The following is a 19,285-nucleotide window of genomic DNA, read 5'->3' as shown; positions in this document are numbered from 1 at the left end:
CGGATGTTTATGTTTGGTTATGTTTGAGTCGCCGAAAGGTTCCCGTGGGGTAGTTGGTAGTTAGTGACGGTTGGCAACTTGGCCAACCGTCGAGTCTATATATGGTATGGATGGAACCTCGGCAAATTAATATTGTATTGGCATATTTGAGAATTCAATAAAGATATCATTATTCTGTCATAGTTGTTCTATTATTATTATTTATGCTTTGATATATATTAATGTTATGTTACATGAATTGTTGGTACGTGTGGGATATCTCTGTTTATCCGTAAGTTTACCTACAACACCATAAGGACTAAACAACTCCAACTCCACATAGAACCATCCTTTGTTCAAAATATCTTCCCAATCCACTAGTTGATGAGCAAAAGGAACCATCAAACACATCTGCTAATGCTCTCATTGTAACGCTAAAATCAGTAAGTACTGATCAGCCTTTGCTTATGGCATTTTACATTTTGTATTTCCTACTGTAGAAGTGGAAGAAGATGGCTTAGCCGCCTATCTATTACTTCAATTTATTTTCAAAGTACTCCCACTGAATAAGTGGTTGAGTGATTTTACTTTCAGTATTGTAATAATTGTCCTCCCGCTGGAAAGTGGTAGAGTGATTTTATATTTGAGTTGTTCTTGCCTGTTGAGAAAGCGGAAGGGGTTGGCTTGCCGCCCAGCAATGTACTTCAGTTTGTCTTTGGAGCTAATGATCCCCTATTCACCGTATGCTCTCACTTTCCTACACTGGGCTCTTGGTGATCAGAAAGTGGAAGGGTCACCTTTCAGCAGCATTATATTTCTCTTTCCTAACCTTAACGGGTGCATTGTGGTGTTTAAAATTGAAAAAAAAAAGTAAGGGGGGACATTTCAATCTTCTAACACATTTATACTTCACGTAGACGCAATTTAATTTGAGGACATTATCATGACATTATGCTTATTCAACCTTGAGAAAAGGCATGATCCCATTGCATCTTAAATTTATTCAAGGATTATGTGAGATACCCTTACTAATTTCACCCCAAATCCTTGTAATATTTTCCAAACAATTTTGACAAATAGTTGTAAAGTTTCAACAAGGATTTTGCACCCATAAAATCAATGGCATTATTATTTTCTGAATCTAATAATATTTTTACCTCCAAAATATAATTTTGATACACCATACAATATTTAGAATATAACGAACTTGTTTCTGAAATAAAAAATCAGCATTTTTTTATTGAAATAAAAAGCCTTTTATAGGCAATTACAAGGCAGTTATCCAAATTGTGACCAACCATTCACAGAAGTCAAACTAACTCTAAAACAAACTCTAAAAATAGAAGCTCCCAGTTCTATCACAAAGTCTCTAAAAATATAACCACCAACTAAAGAACTTTCTAAAAATATAAAAACAAACTAAATGACCATTAATAAACATAGCTAAAATAACAATCAGCTAAAAATAAAAATTAACACTTAAATATTCTAATACCCTCCTATGGTCATTCTATCAACTACCCAACCAATGACAAAATCTGCTTATTAAAAAGCATAGAAGTCGGACTCCTCTTTAGAACGCTTTACGACATGAGCCTGTTCTTGCTCTCGAGATCCTCCCTGGTTGGACTTCACATCAGCCAACCTCTTTCTGCAGAACCTGTAGATATGTCCAAGTCCACCACAATAGTGACATGTGATTTTCTTCGTGAGCCCTTCCTCAGTTTGTGTTGTCCTTTCTGCTGAGTAAACTTGCCTTTTCCTTTTTCCTTGGCACTAAACGCCTACTCCACACTAGCCATGTTCACGCTACTATCAAATTGATGTCTCCACCTGGCTTGCTGCAATAGCTTATTGCACAACTCATCAAACTTCAAGTCAACATTAGTAGAGGTAATGTTGAGCGTCTCAATAAAATGCTTGTAGGATCTGGGCAAGCTCTTTAATGTGATCATGACCATATCCTCGTCATCGTGCGGCCAACAGCCTCCTACTGCTCACAAACTTCCTTGATCTTCTTAAGATGTTCCTGGAGTGACATATCATCCATCATAATTGAGAACAACATGTTCTTCAGAAAGAACGCTCGACTCTTGTCAGATGTCTCATGAAGATTCTTCAAGTGATTCCAAATCTCATTAGCTTTCTTGCCTAATGGCACTTCTAAAAGCATATCATCGGTGACTAATAATTTCAACAACATAACCGCTTCTCGATTATGCTCATTGAACTTGGTTTGGTCATCGCCCGTTGTTACAAGATGAGTTTCTTTACCCAGAACAATTTGGTCAAGTCACCAGTACTCAAAAATCGAAAGCATCCACTGCTTCCAGATATTGTAGTTCTTGTCGTTGAAGCGTTGATTATCTTCCAACATGATGTTGGTCAACGACACCATCCCTCCCGTTTTCTTATGCCTGAAAAACGAGGCAAACTTGCGCTTCAAAAGTGGCTGATATTTTTGTCAAAAACTAGGCAAAAACCTTTAGCAACAACTGGTACAAAGTTCTTAAAAATATGAATTCAAGTCAAAAACAATCAAACCAGTCTAGCACAAATCCCAGAAAATATGATTTTCAAGTCAAAATCAATCAAACCAGTCTGGCAAAAATCCCAGAAATTTTTCATTGAAAACCCACAAAATTCAGCCAAACCCCTAGATCAGCTGAAACCCTAGGTCGGGTAAAAACATGACCCAGAAACAAAAAAGAAAATTCCAACAAAGAATACAACTAAAAATTCTTGCAGAAACCGCCAATTTTTTGGGCAAAATCTCCTGATGAAGAAAAAACACGAGTAGAGAACCCTCGAAAAATCCTTTGCAAGCAAAAATGTGGAAAATGGCACAAAAAAACTAGATCGCAACATCTCAAAAACCCGTCTGAAAAAAAAACCGCGCTGGAGAAAACAAATTCACACTCGGGTCGAACAAATGCACGGAGAAAAGAATAAACGCCGCTGAAAACCTTCACACAAAAGTAAAAATCACGGGGTAAAAAATCGCTGCCAAAGACAACAAATGCACCCATAAAAACGGTCGTCATAGAAAACGTTGCCCAGAGAACATGCTCTGGTTGCAGAAAGAATTGCAACCAAAAACCCAAACGAAAAAAAAATGTCTCAATTTGAAGCAGAGAAACAAATCACACGAGAATAAACCACAAAACTCTCACAGCCAAAAATCCTCGAAATTTCCACCAGATTTTTTCATAAAAAATTTTGTAGGCACATAAAAATGTCCTCTTAATAATCTTAATTTTTCCATTAATCAAGTGGATCCATATCCTTATTTAATAATCCTATTTTCCATATTCTTATTTAGTTATTTTGTTAAATCCATTTAATAACATATATTTTTATTATTTCATTATATTCATTTTACATAAGGTCATTTCATAACCTCTTAATATCACAACTTCTTCCTATTTATCCTATTCTACCTTCATTAACTGCATCCACCTAATGCATGTGGGACAAACATTTGCACCAATCTTTTAACCCACATTTATTTTGCAATTTTGGATCCACCTTGAGGACACCTATAAATTCCTTGCTCCCTCTCATTTCTAAGCCTGACAATTTGTTAAATTATAGTCTTAGTCGTAACACAGAAAACTAAATCTGTTTGTATCAGCGCACAAAATACTAATTCTGTTATTTACAATTTAATTAACATTGGAATTTAGTTAGTGTTAACTAACAAATTCACTTTGCAAACGTTTAAGTTTGGTTAAAGTAATGAACGCCGGTGTAGAGGATCGTGGCTCCACACAGGTGTCACGACCCTATGTGGAACCACGTGGTTCCACATAGGATCGCGACCCCCTGTGGGGGCACGATTCCATGAAGACAATAGCATATATACACCATCCTCCCTATTGAACTGAGCGTTCGATGTGGATAACAAAAACCAGAAATATATCGGTGACATATATATACATTTGCCTTCGTACCTACAGAGGCAAATCGATAAGAGACATAATCGATTTTCATTTCTTCGATCTGACTCTAACATACCACATATTGAAGCCACAGCAAATCTAATTGCACAGAAACAATAACAGTCTATTTTACATTTACATGGTATCAGAGCCTAACTGCTTAAGATCCGAATAGACTAAAAGCGAAGTTTACATTGCAAATAGAAGATTTCTAAAATGGCGAACACAATCAGATTCGAGGACAGACTCAAAGGAGCAGCAAATTTTGTGGCTTGGAAAGTCAGAATTATGATAGCATTAAAAGAGAACAAAGTAATCAAATTCATAAAAGAAGACAAGCCCGAACCTGCAAACGAACCTGAGAAAACTGTGTGGAATGAAGGAAATGATAAAGCTGTAAAAATCGTGATAGATGCAGTAAGGGATCACATAATACCACTTATATTAAAATATGACAACGCTTATGAAATGTTCAAAACCCTTGAAAGGACGTATGAGATAAACAATCCGAGCAAAACCCTAGCTCTAAAAAGACAGTTGAACAACATAAGTATAAATAAAGGTGAAACAATAAACTCATACTTCATGAGAATAGGTTCACTCAGAGATCAACTGCAAAAACTTGATTATCATGTCGAGAAGCGAGAACTATCAATGATTACTCTAGATGGATTAACTGAATCTTGGGAATCATTCAAACAAGGCATAAATGCAAGGGATAAATTTACAGATTTTGATCGACTAAGGGATGACTGCCTCCTTGAAGAGTCAAGGCAAATGAAAGGGGGAAATCACAAAACTAAAGATGAGGACCTCCACATTTTGAATACCGACTCCCGTAAGAAAGGCAAGAAGAGAAACTTCAAGAAGAGAAAATCCCATCATGGGAAAAGCTTGCATAAGAAAGACATGTCAAAAATCCAATGTCATAGATGTGATCAGTACGGACACATGTCATTTAATTGTCCTGACAAAGTAAAACAGCAGGCATCATTCGCCAAAGTAGAGAGGAACACAGAACTTGAATCTGAGAAATTTGTCTTATATTCAGCACTATCAAGTCAAGCTTCAAACAAGTCTAACACTTGGGTGATAGACAGTGGATCGTCAAGACATGTCACCGGATTCAGAGAATTACTAGACTCAATGGAAGAGGGATCAAATGACGAGGTAACAATAGGGGATGACTCTGCACATCCTGTAAAAGGTGTCGGGACATGTACAATCAGACTGAAGTTTGGAATCTCAATCCAACTCACTGGGGTACTATTTGTACCAGGCATCAAAAGGAACTTAGTCTCTATCTCTGCACTTGAGGATGACGGATATAGAGTCTCATTCATAGAAGGAAAGGTAATGGCATGGCCAAAAACATTCACCTTCAAAAGAGCACAAGTGATTGGTTACAGACAAGGACACCTATATGAATTGTGTAATGAGCCAAATCAAACCTTACTTCATGAAGTCATAGACCAAGCGGAAATTTGGCATAGAAGACTAGGGCACTTACATTTTTGCGCTCTACCCTCTATGGAGAAATTAGGCATAGGACTACCTAAACTAAAGCGAATTCATTCAGATGTTTGTAAAGGATGTGCACTAGGGAGAAACACTAAAAGCTCTTTTCCTTGCAGTTCTAGAAAAACTAAAGAAATACTAGAACTAGTTCACTCTGACTTATGTGGGCCTATGTCTGAACCATCACTAGGAAACGCATTATACTATGTAATCTTTGTAGACGATTTTTCTAGGAAAACTTGGATTTATTTCCTTAAAAGTAAAGAGTCTGAAGATATTCTTAGGAAATTTAAAGAGTTCAAATCTATTACAGAAAATCACTCTGGTAGGAAAATCAAAACTCTTAGGACTGACAATGGTAGGGAATACACATCAAAAGTATTTAAAGAGTTTTGCAAAGATGCTGGGATTAAGAGGGAGTTCACTGTACCCTACAATCCTCAACAAAACGGGGTTGCTGAAAGAAAAAATAGAACAATAGTAGAAGCGGCAAGGGCTATGTTGTTAGATCAAAACCTAGAAACTGCACTTTGGGGAGAAGCCACTAATACCGCTGTATACATTCAAAACAAATGTCCTCACTCTCATATTGGTGACAAAACTCCTGAAGAAGTCTTTACTAGAATTAAACCTGATATTAGCCATCTCAAAATATTTGGATGTCCTGTTTATATTCATGTACCTAAGGAGAAAAGAACTAAATTAGAACCTACTGGAAAGAAAGAGATTTTTGTAGGATATAGTGAAACATCTAAAGCCTACCGAATATTCATCCCTGGTCAAAGACAAATAGAATTAAGCAGAGATGTCATATTTGAGGAAGATATAGCTATTAACAAAACAAGGAGTTCCATCACACCTGAAATCCCAACTAATTCCATTAACTTGGAAGAAAATTCTCTTTCTGAAACTCAGAGGGAGCATCCTGAGGATAACACCTTGGAACTTGAGAACACTGCAACAGAGAATCCCAGGAAGAGACCACTATGGGCCACTAAAACAGTACAGGAAGCAGAATCCTTTGCAGCACCTAGAGGAACAATTAGAGAAAGCAAAAGACCTTCAAAGTTTTCTAGCTATGTTACTCTAATGACAGACCTCATAAATGCTGAACCTTCAAGTGCCGGAGAGGCTCTTAGACAACAAGTATGGAAGGATGCCATGATAGAGGAATATCAATCTATCTTAAAGAATAATGTGTGGAAAATTGTGCCTAGACCTAAAGGAAAATCAGTTGTATCTTCTAAATGGCTCTTTAAAATTAAGCATGTTGCTGATGGCAATATAGAAAAACATAAGGCAAGATTTGTTGCTCAAGGCTTCTCACAAAAGGAAGGAATTGACTATGAAGAAACATTTGCACCTGTTGCACGATACACTTCTGTCAGAACAATCCTAGCTATTGCAGCATCTAAAGGATGGAAAGTTCATCAAATGGATGTAAAAACTGCATTTTTGAATGGAACAATTGAAGAAGAAGTATATCTAGAGCAACCTGAGGGATTTGAGGTAAATAATGCTAAAACACATGTATGCAAGTTAGAGAAAGCACTCTATGGATTAAAACAAGCTCCCAGAGCATGGTATGAAAGAATTGACAGTTACTTATTAGAGATAGGTTTCTCTAAGAACATTGCTGATCCAAATCTGTATTTCAAAATAATCAAAGGTGAAATGTTGATACTCATATTATATGTAGATGACTTATTAATTACAGGCGAAGATCATCTCATTGCAAAATGCAAACAGGAACTAGCTTCAGAGTTTGAGATGAAGGATTTAGGTCTACTCCATTATTTCCTTGGATTAGAAGTATGGCAAAAACCAGATGGTATTTATCTAAATCAAGGTAAATACACCATTCACATTCTGAAGAGATTTGGAATGATGAATTGTAAGCCAATGTCATCTCCTATGGAAACAAACCTACATAAACTAAAAGAAGCTATAGCAGATTCCAAATTTGCAGATCCAACATTATACAAACAGATTATTGGATCATTAATGTACCTAGTCAATACCAGACCTGATATATGTTATGCAATAAATGCACTCAGCCAACACATGGTTGAACCCAAAGAAATACATTTGGTTGCAGTAAAGCATATATTGAGATATCTACAAGGTACCTTAGACTATGGACTGCATTATGAACACACTGCATTGAACCTACATGGATACTCTGATTCAGACTGGGTTGGAAGCGTGATAGACAGGAAGAGCACTTCAGGATGCTGTTTTAGCTTACGATCAGCTATGGTATCTTGGATCTGCAGAAAACAATCATCCGTAGCTCAAAGCTCCACAGAAGCTGAATATATAGCTGCATCCATGGCAGCTAAGGAAGTCGTATGGTTGAGGAAATTGATAGTAGGACTGTTTGGTGAAAGTCTGAAGCCTACTATCATTCATTGTGACAATCAGAGCTGCATTAAACTTTCAGTGAATCCAGTTTTCCATGATAGATCCAAGCACATTGAGATCCCATATCACTATGTAAGAGACATGACAGAGAGGAAGGTAATAAGACTGGAATATCTCAATACAGGAGATCAGATAGCTGACATTCTCACCAAACCCCTAGCAAGAGTGAAAATTGATCACTTCAGGAGGTATCTTGGTATGGTTAAAATGTAATTGATGTCTAAAATTATGTAAACTTCTTGGTCATATATTTGAGTATATGAAGTATGTAACCTTTCCCTGTGTTCATTCCTAAAGGATGACGATTCTTTAGTTAATGAACACTTGTATTTTAACATTGTAAGGTGACGATCTTATAAATGTTTGGAAGACATTATAAACTAAAATCAGAAAATTTGAATATCAGTAATATGATAAGTTATAGTAGACATTATGTAAGCAGATTAATGTCAGTGCACATACTATAACAGGGATATCAAAGTGAGTATATCCTTAGTATCACAGGCTAATACTTAAACTTGGATATCAAAGTGAGCATATCCTTAGTATCACATGTTGATACTTCACACCTAGGTGATGTGATTCTCATGAGATTAGTGATGAGCTCAATTAAAATTTTAGGCCTATACTCCTAAGACTAAGAGGGAGTGTTAAATTATAGTCTTAGTCGTAACATAGAAAACTAAATCTGTTTGTATCAGCGCACAGAATACTAATTTTGTTATTTACGATTTAATTAACATTGGAATTTAGTTAGTGTTAACTAACAAATTCGCTTTGCAAACGTTTAAGTTTGGTTAAAGTAATGAACGTCGGTGTAGAGGATCGTGGCTCCACACAGGTGTCACGACCCTATGTGGAACCACGTGGTTCCACATAGGATCGCGACCCCCTGTGGGGGCACGATTCCATGAAGACAATAGCATATATACGCCATCCTCCCTATTGAACTGAGTGTTCGATGTGGATAACAAAAACCAGAAAGATATCAGTGACATATATATACATTTGCCTTCGTACCTACAGAGGCAAATCGATAAGAGACATAATCGATTTTCATTTCTTCGATCTGACTCTAACATACCACATATTGAAGCCACAGCAAATCTGATTGCACAGAAACAATAACAGTCTATTTTACATTTACACAATTTATTTCACTTTTGCATTCTAGTTTACTTTTACATTTTGATTATTCTCTCTTCAATCATCTCCATTCTCCATAGCTTCTTGTGCATTGTGTTTCTGAGAGCACTTATCATTAAACACAAGATATTGGTAGATAGGAGGGCAATCGAGTCAAAAATCCATCGAATGCATGTGTGTTAGATGGTTATTTCGTTTTGCATGTGCATTTCTTTGGTAGGTACTCCATTGTTGTGATGTTGGAACAAATTTGAATCTCTAATTTAGATCTCTCCATTTCCGTCGTAATACAAAATTGAAAAAATTTCTAAAAAGAAATTCTAGGTAGCTAGGGCACAAAAAAATTTAAAAGGCTCGTCACCTACTCTAACACCACGAAATAAAAAATTGGCATACTTTATTGAAAGAATAACAAGCCTTTTATAGGCAATTACAAGGTGGTTGTCCAAATTGGGACTAATTGTTCACAGAAGTCAAACCGACTCTAAAACAAACTCTAAAAAGAGAAACTCCATGTTCTATCACGAAATCTCTAAAAATATAACCCGCTAAAGAACTCTCTAAAAACATAACAACAGACTAAATGACCATTAATAAACACAGCTAAAAATAACAATTAACAATTAAATATTCTAATAGTTTCTAAATAAGAAATAGATGCAAATATCTTTGTTTCTGAAACAAGCCCTAAACCTTACAAACTTGTCTCCAATAGAGATTTCACAAATTTGCCCAAATGTGATTTCCGTCACGAATCCACCCTTTAGGAAGAGCTAAGTTTTTGCCCAACCCTTCTACCAATCTTCTGAAGGTTTTCGTCCTTTGAAATCTGCTTCAAAGCTTCATAAATCCAATCATATCAAATCCATAAGCCTCCTTACTTCACCCACCCAGCCTCCTTATAAAGAACTCCAAGAAACTTCTAGAGATTAGGAAACATCTAGAAGATGAGGTTACTTTCCATATTAGGATACATTCCATTTTTGTCACGGTTGGAGAAATTTAACTACTTTCTATATTAGGTTACATTTCATTTTTGTCACAGCTGGAGAAATTCAAATACTTTCAACATTAGGTATTTTCCATTTTTGTGACAGCCGGAAAAATTTAAATACTTTCTATATTAGGTTACATTCTATTTTTGTCACAGCTGGAAAATTTAAATGAAGTGACTTATTTTATTATTTTACTATTTTCACTTTATTTTTAATTAAATTAATAAATTAAATTCATCCTTTAGAAGTAAAATTAATCATTTGGACAAGTTAATCAATTAATTTTTTTAAGTCACTTTATTAAAATTTTGGGACATTACAAATTAATTTGAATATTATTGCTTGCTAAAATAGTAAATCGAGCATTGCCTCCTATGGGGCTCAAATGCATGCAACTCCCTTCCTTCAGGATTAAAGGGATCTTCACACTTTTTGAGTGAAGATGCATGAAGGGCAACCAAGAAAGAAGATCCCTTTAAGTCTTAAGAAAACTGATGTAACGGATTTCCCTCCTTCAAACTGTATTTCCATTAATATATCCTCAACATCATGCAACAATAAGCAAATTACTAGGCAATCTTCAACAACCTCAGTCATTAGTCATCCCCAATGCAATATCATAGGAAAAATTGTCAATTATTCATTATAGTCATGAAAAAACAGAGGTATTATACAAAATGTACAAAGTAATTTACTTGTAACTGGTGTTGTGAGGGATGTTGATGTTAAATATGACTCAAGATGAAATATATACTTCTTTTTGTACCTCCCATATTTAGTATAAAAAACCAAATATTTATTTTGGTAAAATCTTTTGTGGCTTCCAACTTTTTGTCTCAATCTATCATAACCTAGACTTTTGTGGGCTTGCTTCTTTTGTATCATTTAGGTACAAAGTTGATTATCCCAATGCAATATCTACTTTTTAATCACTTTTAAAATCATGGCATGTTATACACAAGTCATACAAAAACAAGAATTGACCATCTTGTTAAAGATTTTGTGGGCTTATATAACATTTTTTTAAGATTCTTGAGGTATTTCCTTATAAAGTATTATATGTCCTCCAATAAAGGCAAGCAAAAGCACAAACGTTATCCTATTAACTCTGTAAAATCCTGAAAAAACACTCGAAATGGAAGGGTTACAAAGGTATTTGTTAACAAAGTCGATTTCTCATTTTTGGTGCTTGGTAACTGTTTACTTGTAAATTATCCCCATCTACCTTTAATAATCAGCCAATAAATCTGCACTTGTTGACATAAAAGGAAGCAAGATTATAAACAAGAATAGGAAAGATGGGAAATAACCTCGCAGCAATAAATCCACCTTGGCAACCTACAGCCTTGCTCAAAGTGCCAATGCAAATATCAATATCTCTTTCTACATTGAATTTCTCTGCGACTCCTCCACCATCGTTACCACAAACAAGAGTTCCATGGGCCTGAAAACACTGAACTAAATTAGAGACAGAAAATATTTAAATCTATTCAATGTTAGATCATAAAAGATGTCATAGATGTTGTCACCACTACCCCACATCTATAGTTTGTGACTCACATCATCAATAACCAATAAAAAACCGTGCTTTTTACGAAGCTCAACAAGCTCAACCAGAGGGGCAAAATCTCCATCCATGCTAAATAAACTGGCATTGAACATAAAAACAAAGTTAAGTAAGCATCCAAACATATAAGACTTGAGATTATAATTGAAATTTAAAGCCACCTTTTGCTCATCATCCTAATATATTGCACTTTCATATATACTTCATTTCTTTAGTGAGTGTGTTAAATTTATCCCTTGCATTCACATCAAAACATATCATGTTACCTTTTTCAAATGTTAAACGCATCTCTATTTATCATATTAGCAAATCTGCTTTCGAGGCCAAAATTCCTCAAGTTGACATTATTGACAGATCGGATTAGCAATTGTTCTATTCAACCATATTATACCAGTGCTGTTATTCAGGTCCTATTATTTTCAGTTTGTTGGATTTATTGATACCGACTAGGCAGGACCCACTATGATGTAAAATCCAGAAGATGATATGTATTTAACCTAGGAACAGGGGTTGTTTTCAAGGGAGCTAGGAAGAAGCAAAAAATAAAGTCTTTTTCTTCAAACAAAGTGTAGTATAAAGAAGCTGTCTTTGGAGAATAAGATGCAGCTTAATTGAGGAGTAATTTTGTTGATTTACAAGGGACTTTGAAGTTTGAAGTGAAGTAATAGTGCTTCAAAGTATACTAGAATTGATCAAAATATACTAAAAATAATGAAAACCAGCTATTTCAAGCATATACAGAGAATGTAGAATTAAACCATCATTACATCCAGAATTCGAAGAAAATGGGAAACTTATCTTGCATTCTTTGCAACCCGAGAACAAACAATTGTCATTTGTTTTGCTAAAGATACAAATAATTAAGGAACCCTAGACCAAGAAAAAGTGTTGCCTAAGTTGTTAACTCTGGGTTGATACCAACCAAAATGGGAAAATAAAACTATGACATGAATTGCAAAAATCAAATTTAAGCATATGCTTTTCCACTTATACGTAAATTCCTCTTCTTAAGCTCCAAGAATATTCCAACTAAGAGAAAGTTGACAAAAACAAAAGTTGTTAGCATTTTAGTTTGTCTATTGCCAAACTATTAGAATAATTAATTCTTTTGGTCAGTTACCTTTTTTGTTGTTCTATTAATGGTCATTTAGTTAGTCATTTAGCTTTTTAGTTCGTCATCTTAGTTGTCGACTTAATTAGCTTTTTAGTTCCTTTAGTCTTTTAAGTGCAACTATTGCTTCTTTTATAGCAATGCATAGTTTTCTTTTTAGCTTTATTTAGCATTTTAGCTTCATGTTGAAGCTTACTTTAATGGTTCGTCCTTTTTAGAACACTATCTTGTAATTCCTTTATATACGTTGTATATTCGTAAATAATACAATTCAATATTTTTCAATTATTTTCATGGTATCAGAGCAGGTCGATGGACTTTTTCAAAATTTGACAATTTTCGTGGCGATGACGCTCTTTATTCACCCACGTTTTTCGCAAAACCTAGGCCGATATCATGTCAAATCTGGGTCTGCATCGCAACTTTTGTGCTTGTGTTTTTGCAAGTAGACCGTGTTTTTCAGCAGCATCGTTTTTTTTGCGTCGTTTGTTCTACACACGATTTAAGCAGTTGCATTTTTGGCACTGACGCGATTTGAGGTTTTTTTTGGCACGATATGGACGCAGCTAAGGTTTTCGTGGCTGTCGAGGGCCTTGTTCTGACCTATTTCACACACCACCCCATTGTGAATGGGGACCCCCAGTTGTTTGCTTTTTAGAGTTTTGTCTTAGCATTGCAATTTCATAAGTCCATTTCTTTGAGAATCTGGAGTTAGAGTTTTTTGAGAAGTAATCTAGGTCAAATAGGGATATCATGCTCGGAACAGTGTCTAGACATCATCAAAGTGCTCAGAAGGCTCGGAGGACGAAAAACGCAATTGCTTAGGGTGAATTTTGACACCTTCCTATTTTTGTGCAATTCTACTTTTTTGCTTTTTCTTTCTTTTTTGGTTTTTTTATTTGTGGCACTTTGGGACCAATCTAGGAAGTAGCTTTTTCGCTTGCTTTTTTGCTTTTTTCAGCTTTTTTTGAAAGTTGACCTAGGATTGGGTCCCTCAAGTCATGGCAACAACATTCCTATCTTCATAATCAAAAATTTGTGTCTCCAAGTACAAAAAGAAAGGGAAAATCTCCAGACGAGGTGTTGTTCCATATGTTCCAGGCAAGCATAAATCCATCCAAGTATTCATGACCAAAAGAGAACCATGTCTCAGGCTAGTTCAAAGTGTGTCATCAATGGAGTTGGTAATCTCCAACAGGCTTCGAAGTCCGCCCAAGGTTAGACAAGGCAATGTCTAGGCTATCCACAAGTCCACCATGGTTTGAAGAACATGGCCAACCAAGTGCTAAGTCCGCCTTGGTCAAAAAAATGGCATAGCAATGTTGAAGTCTGCCTAGCTAGTAAAGAAAATGGCAGGAAAATCATCAAGTCCGCCTTGGCCAGATACAAGAATGGCTATCTAAACATGAAGTCCGCCAAGAAGAAATCAAGGAGAGATGGCAAGGGATGTGCAAAGTCCGCCCAAGCTTGGCAAAGCAATCCTAAAGTCCGCCATGGCATACAAGCTGCCAAGTTCGCCCAAGGTAGGGAATGGCATGGGGTTGGCAAAGTCCACCCTAGCACAAAGAAAATGTCCAAGGAAACTTAAAGTCTGCCTAGGCATCAAAGTAAAGATGGCAAAACAATGATAAAGTCCGCCACAAAGTGGCTTGCTAAAGTTAAAGTCTGCCATGCACAATGGCCTACTAATCTTCAAGTCCGCCTAGCACATGAGATGGTTAAAAAAAGCATGGTATGTGTCAAGGAGAAGTAAAGAAGAGAAGTTCGTTCTCTTGTAAAACATGAACTCCGCCCTGGCATATGGTAAGAACATCCAACATCACATGAAGTCCGCCAAAGGAAGCAAGGGGAGATGACATAAACTAAGTCCGCCATACCATGTATGGCAAATGGTTTGAAAACTATGAAGTCCACCTAGGTAAAATTGGCATGAAGGTAACCAAGTTTGAAGTTGGAAAAATAAACTCAACGCTTAGAATATTTTCATATTTTTCCAACACTTGAGAAATTTTCAAAATATCCAACACTTAGGAAAGTTTTCGAACTCAAGAGGAATGTAGAAGATTCCATGCAAACTCGTTCAAAGAGAAGATATTTTGGCTAAGTGAAAGGTGGCGCCAAGGTGAAAACTAGAAACTTTCTTTCCAAAATTGCCAATGAAGATTAAGTTTCCATTTTGGAAGAGACTAGGTTTGATGAATCTAAGAGAAAAACATGAAGTTGCTAAAATCATCGAACTCTTCAACTCTATAGCAAGTCTAACTTGCCATTTTCAATTCATTCTTTCCAAAGTTCGATTGTAAAAGGTTTCACTCTCTCAAGGTAAAAAAAGAGAGATTTTTGAAGGAAGATTTTTGAAGGACAAAGTAAATTTTCTTAGTAAAGAAGAGATTTACCAAGAAGTTCAGTCAAAAGTATAATTTTGAAGGTTTAAAATCTGAGTTTGATTGATTTCTTTCATCCTTCTTCTGTCTTAATCACTCATTCTCGCAAAATTCGCTAAGTGTTAAGCCAAATTCTTCCATTTTCAGTCTGATTTTTCATAGAAATTTAACTTTTTGATAGGCTAAAGGTTGAAAATTGGAGCAAAAGGTCCAAAAATCAGAGTTAGAATCTTAATTTTTCTTGAAAAGTAATTTCAAATTTTTTCATGTTTATTGCAGGATGATGACCACCAAAGAAGGACCATCAAGAAAAGTTCAGATGAAGTTCGCCAATAAAGGATTGCTTCCGGAGTCAAAGATTAATTCCAAATGTAAAAATGTTACAGACACCAACCTCGGGCATGTGGATTTCAAAGATTTCAAAAGGAGAATGTATGGGCAAGATGGACTCTTGCCAACACCTATTGCTCGTTGGATGATGAGAAATGGCATTGTCCAAGCAGCTAGATTTCCACCAACTATGGAATGTGTTGAGCTTATGGTTGAACGTGCCATACACTATAATGCCCAAGAGAGAGAAATCATTGCGCCAAATCGGAGAGTATTGGCTCATCTTGGAGAGTTAGCCATTCAGGAAGCATTTGGGATACCAAATTATGACCGGACTTACTATAAAACTAAAGAAGAAACCAAAATACTTTATGAGGACCAACTTGAGCTTTGTGCAACAAATGTCAACAAGTTGTGCCTGGAGAAGCTAAGGCCCACCTCAAGAGAGTGTCGAAGAAATTGCTTCGTACTAACTTCAAGGAGGACTATAGTGATATCATTTTACTACTGAAAAGAGTAATGGGCAAACCTCGGGGTGTGCCATTGAAACATGGATGTACTATTTCATTGACGAGATCACCTCTGGAGTCAAAATGTTCAATTGGTCCAAGCAAATTAGCAACAACCTAAATGAACAGCTATAAATTTTGGAAAGGACGAAGTCCTTTTACATGAGCTCTTACATTGTCTACCTACTAGCAAGAAACTACAGATATACAGGATTGATTTGCAAAGGCATGGTAGGCAATGGCGAGAATGAATTTAAGTCCTATGACTGCTATCTGCAGCTACAGCTTACCGAGAAGGCCCACTTCAAAAGGGTAAATGATGCATTTTTTATGTACATTACCAGGACATTGCAAGAGGGAACTCATCAGAGGCTCACTCAGGAGGACAAGAGCTTGATAAGCAAGTATGAATCCTGGTGTATCCAGTATCCAAGATTCACATACATAAGAGTCCAAGGATTTACCGGATATCCTTACCGACTTCCAATTCATCCCACTAACAGAATGATCTTGCTCGAAGTCCTTAGACAATTGGAAACATCAGTTCTAAGAGATTTCCACAATCCATCATATACAAGAGTGCAGTTTCTAGATTTGATTGTGTGTAAGATTTTTGCATTAATCTTACACACAATCAAATCCAGAAACTGCACTCTTGTAATTGGAAACATATCAAGACTTCCAAAGAACAAAGCAAAGAAGCAACCACATTCGTGGAAAGATTAATGTTGGCATATGGACAGGTTTCCTTTTTGCTCTCCAAGATTGCGAACATGGCAGAGGTGTGGGACGACCTTCATGATGTCCGAGACAGAATTATCATGTGCCTTAGAGTTATTTTGGGAAACCCTAATTGGGGTTGTTTTGTTTTGTTTTGATCTCAGTCATTGATCTTAGATTGATCTCGGCCTTTCATTTGCTTTCCGGAACTCTATATAAACTCTTATTCTCTCATTTTGTTGTGTGGGGAGATTTATGAAATTGTTGCTAAGAGTTACTTTGGTATTATAAGTTCATTTGCAGTTTGCTTTGAAACCTTATTGTTATCACGTGCTTGCATGGTTGCATATTTTCTTCAACATAGAATAGATTTGCTTACAAAATTGTTAGATGAATGAAGGATTTGATAGTATAGATTGGTGAAACTATTGCTCATACTTTCTTTGAATGAATGATTTTTGTTCAATGTGTAAAGTTAGCATGAGCTTATCATTGTGGATGCTTTAACTCTTACTTTGGACAAGTATTGTTCGTTGGATGGTATTATTTATAGTATAGAAATCTTGAGCACAACCCCAGAAGATTGCATTTATTGTGTGTAGTTGTCCTTAGTATGGCGAAGCAGAGTATTGTTATTAGTTTCACTTAATCCTTGTCGTCTCTTGAATTCTTAAGGGTAGTATAAAATTTCTAAACCCTAGTCCTTTTATCTTTTTTCTGAAGTCCAAAACTGAAAATCCAAAAAAAAAGTGAGCAGTTATTGTCAAATTCATCTAAGTCTTAACTTGTGAATGATATTAGTTGAACGTGAGTCTCCCTTCTATTTCAGTATACATAACCAAGGAAGCTATCCAATATAAAGTTGCCCGTTCGCACATATAAACCTTGGAGTTGTCGTGTGGTCTTTCTTTGCAATCTTGCCATACGTAGTGATTTTGGTCAAGAGGGTAGAGTGTCCTTGACATTTTATTCTAATGTTCAATGAATGATAAAACGTACACCAACAGGCCTATTCTTTGTCCATGCATTTTTTCCTCTGCTACAAAGAGCAATTTCGATTGTTCTGCTTGTGTTTCTCTGCGACTTGTGTTTCCTTCGACGGCTATGTTTTCTGGTTTTTTTATTATTTGTCATGAAAAAATTATTTATGGTTTTTATTAAAAAAAATCCAAAAAAAATTATTCCCAGGTTTTTATGATTTTTCCCTTAAAAAATTTTATTTCTAGGTTTTGATAATTTTTCCCTAAAATTATTTATGGGTTTTCTTTTTTTGCCAAAAAAAGAATTAGTGATGGGTTTTTAATATTTTTTGCCTTCAAAAATTATTTTAGTTTTTATAATTTTTTTCTTTAAAAAATTATTTTGGGTTTTATTAATCACAAAAATTGTTTTTGTTGGGTTTTCAAATTTTTTGCCACAAAAAATCATCGGAGGGTTTTGCTTGATTTTTTCCTCAAAAATCAAGGTTTTGCCACGCGCCATTTTAGAGTTTTCACGATTTTCTCCTCAAAAATTGTTTGTTGGGTTTTCACTTTTTTTTCCTCAAAAAATTTTTCTGGGGTTTATATCATTTGTAATTCGCAAAGTTTGCATGGGATTTTAGTTATTATCTGGGTTTTACCTTTTTTTCCACAAAAGCAATGATTTGTAACCTCAGATTTATTGGTTTTTCTGTTTTCTCCTAAAAAATCGTGAATTCTCATTTGGAGGGTTCCTTTTTTCAAGGTTTGACGGTTTTTTCCTCAAAAATCGTGGTTTGTTGCAGTCAGTTTTGGGTCGCACCTGGAATTGTTGGGGCGAACATTTGCAACTGTGGTATCTTGCAGTCTATTTTGGAGTTGCTAGAGTAAACAGTGCTCAATACTCTTCTGCAAAAGTTTTTGCAGTATTTTGCTAAAATCGTGTTTGTTGCTCTTTGAAGGATTTGCCGATTTTTCCTAAAAAATTATGGTTTCAAGCTCAATAATTCACGTGTGACAGTTCCATAATTCACATGTGAGAGTTGAATCGATCGGATGAAATGAGCTATTCTTGGTCATTAACTTTTTGCAAATCCTGGGAGGGTATTTGCAGCATCAAAGTGTTCGTGTTTGTAATCAAAAGACCTGTAGTGTCTCCTGTCAGGTAAATGACCATTAAGGGAGGGTATTAGAATAATTAATTCTTTTAGTCAGTTACCTTTTTTGTTGTTCTATTAATGGTCATTTAGTTAGTCATTTAGCTTTTCAGTTCGTCATCTTAGTTGTCGACTTATTTAGCTTTTTAGTTCGTTTAGTCTTTTAAGTGCAACTATTGCTTCTTTTATAAGAACGCATAGTTTTCTTTTTAGTGTATAGCTTTTTAGCTTTATTTAGCATTTTAAACATTTTAGCTTCATGTTGAAGATTTAGTTTAACGGTTCAGTCTTTTTAGAACACTGTCTTGTAATTACTTTATATACGTTGTATATTCGTAATTAATACAATTCAATATCGTTCAATTATTTTTCAAAACAATACAAAATAGAACAACACATACAATAGGACCCTTCTTAAATTGAAAGGGGAAGCTCGTTGGGATCTATGTAAGCCCAAAACTAACATAATTTACAAATATGCACCATAAAAGTTTCCATGCGAATTTTGCATAAATTTTAATATCTAATTGACTATAGTTTTGCCC

General features: G+C 35.5%; 1 protein-coding gene across 2 annotated transcripts in view; it reads right to left on the bottom strand.

Moving 5' to 3' along the window:
• LOC131061525 (8-amino-7-oxononanoate synthase) overlaps window positions 1–19,285 on the bottom strand; it is a 209,135-nt gene that overhangs the window by 92,623 nt on the left and 97,227 nt on the right. For both annotated transcript variants that reach the window (XM_057995255.2, XM_057995256.2), the window contains 2 exons: window positions 11,564–11,651; window positions 11,314–11,447 (listed from right to left, as the gene is read on the bottom strand). In XM_057995255.2, the coding sequence (XP_057851238.1) occupies window positions 11,314–11,447; window positions 11,564–11,651 (222 nt within the window). The remainder of the gene's footprint in view (window positions 1–11,313; window positions 11,448–11,563; window positions 11,652–19,285) is intronic.

This window comes from Cryptomeria japonica, chromosome 8 (assembly GCF_030272615.1).
Source record: "Cryptomeria japonica chromosome 8, Sugi_1.0, whole genome shotgun sequence".
Taxonomy (NCBI): Eukaryota; Viridiplantae; Streptophyta; class Pinopsida; order Cupressales; family Cupressaceae; genus Cryptomeria; species Cryptomeria japonica.
This window is presented reverse-complemented; position numbering and strand designations above follow the sequence as displayed.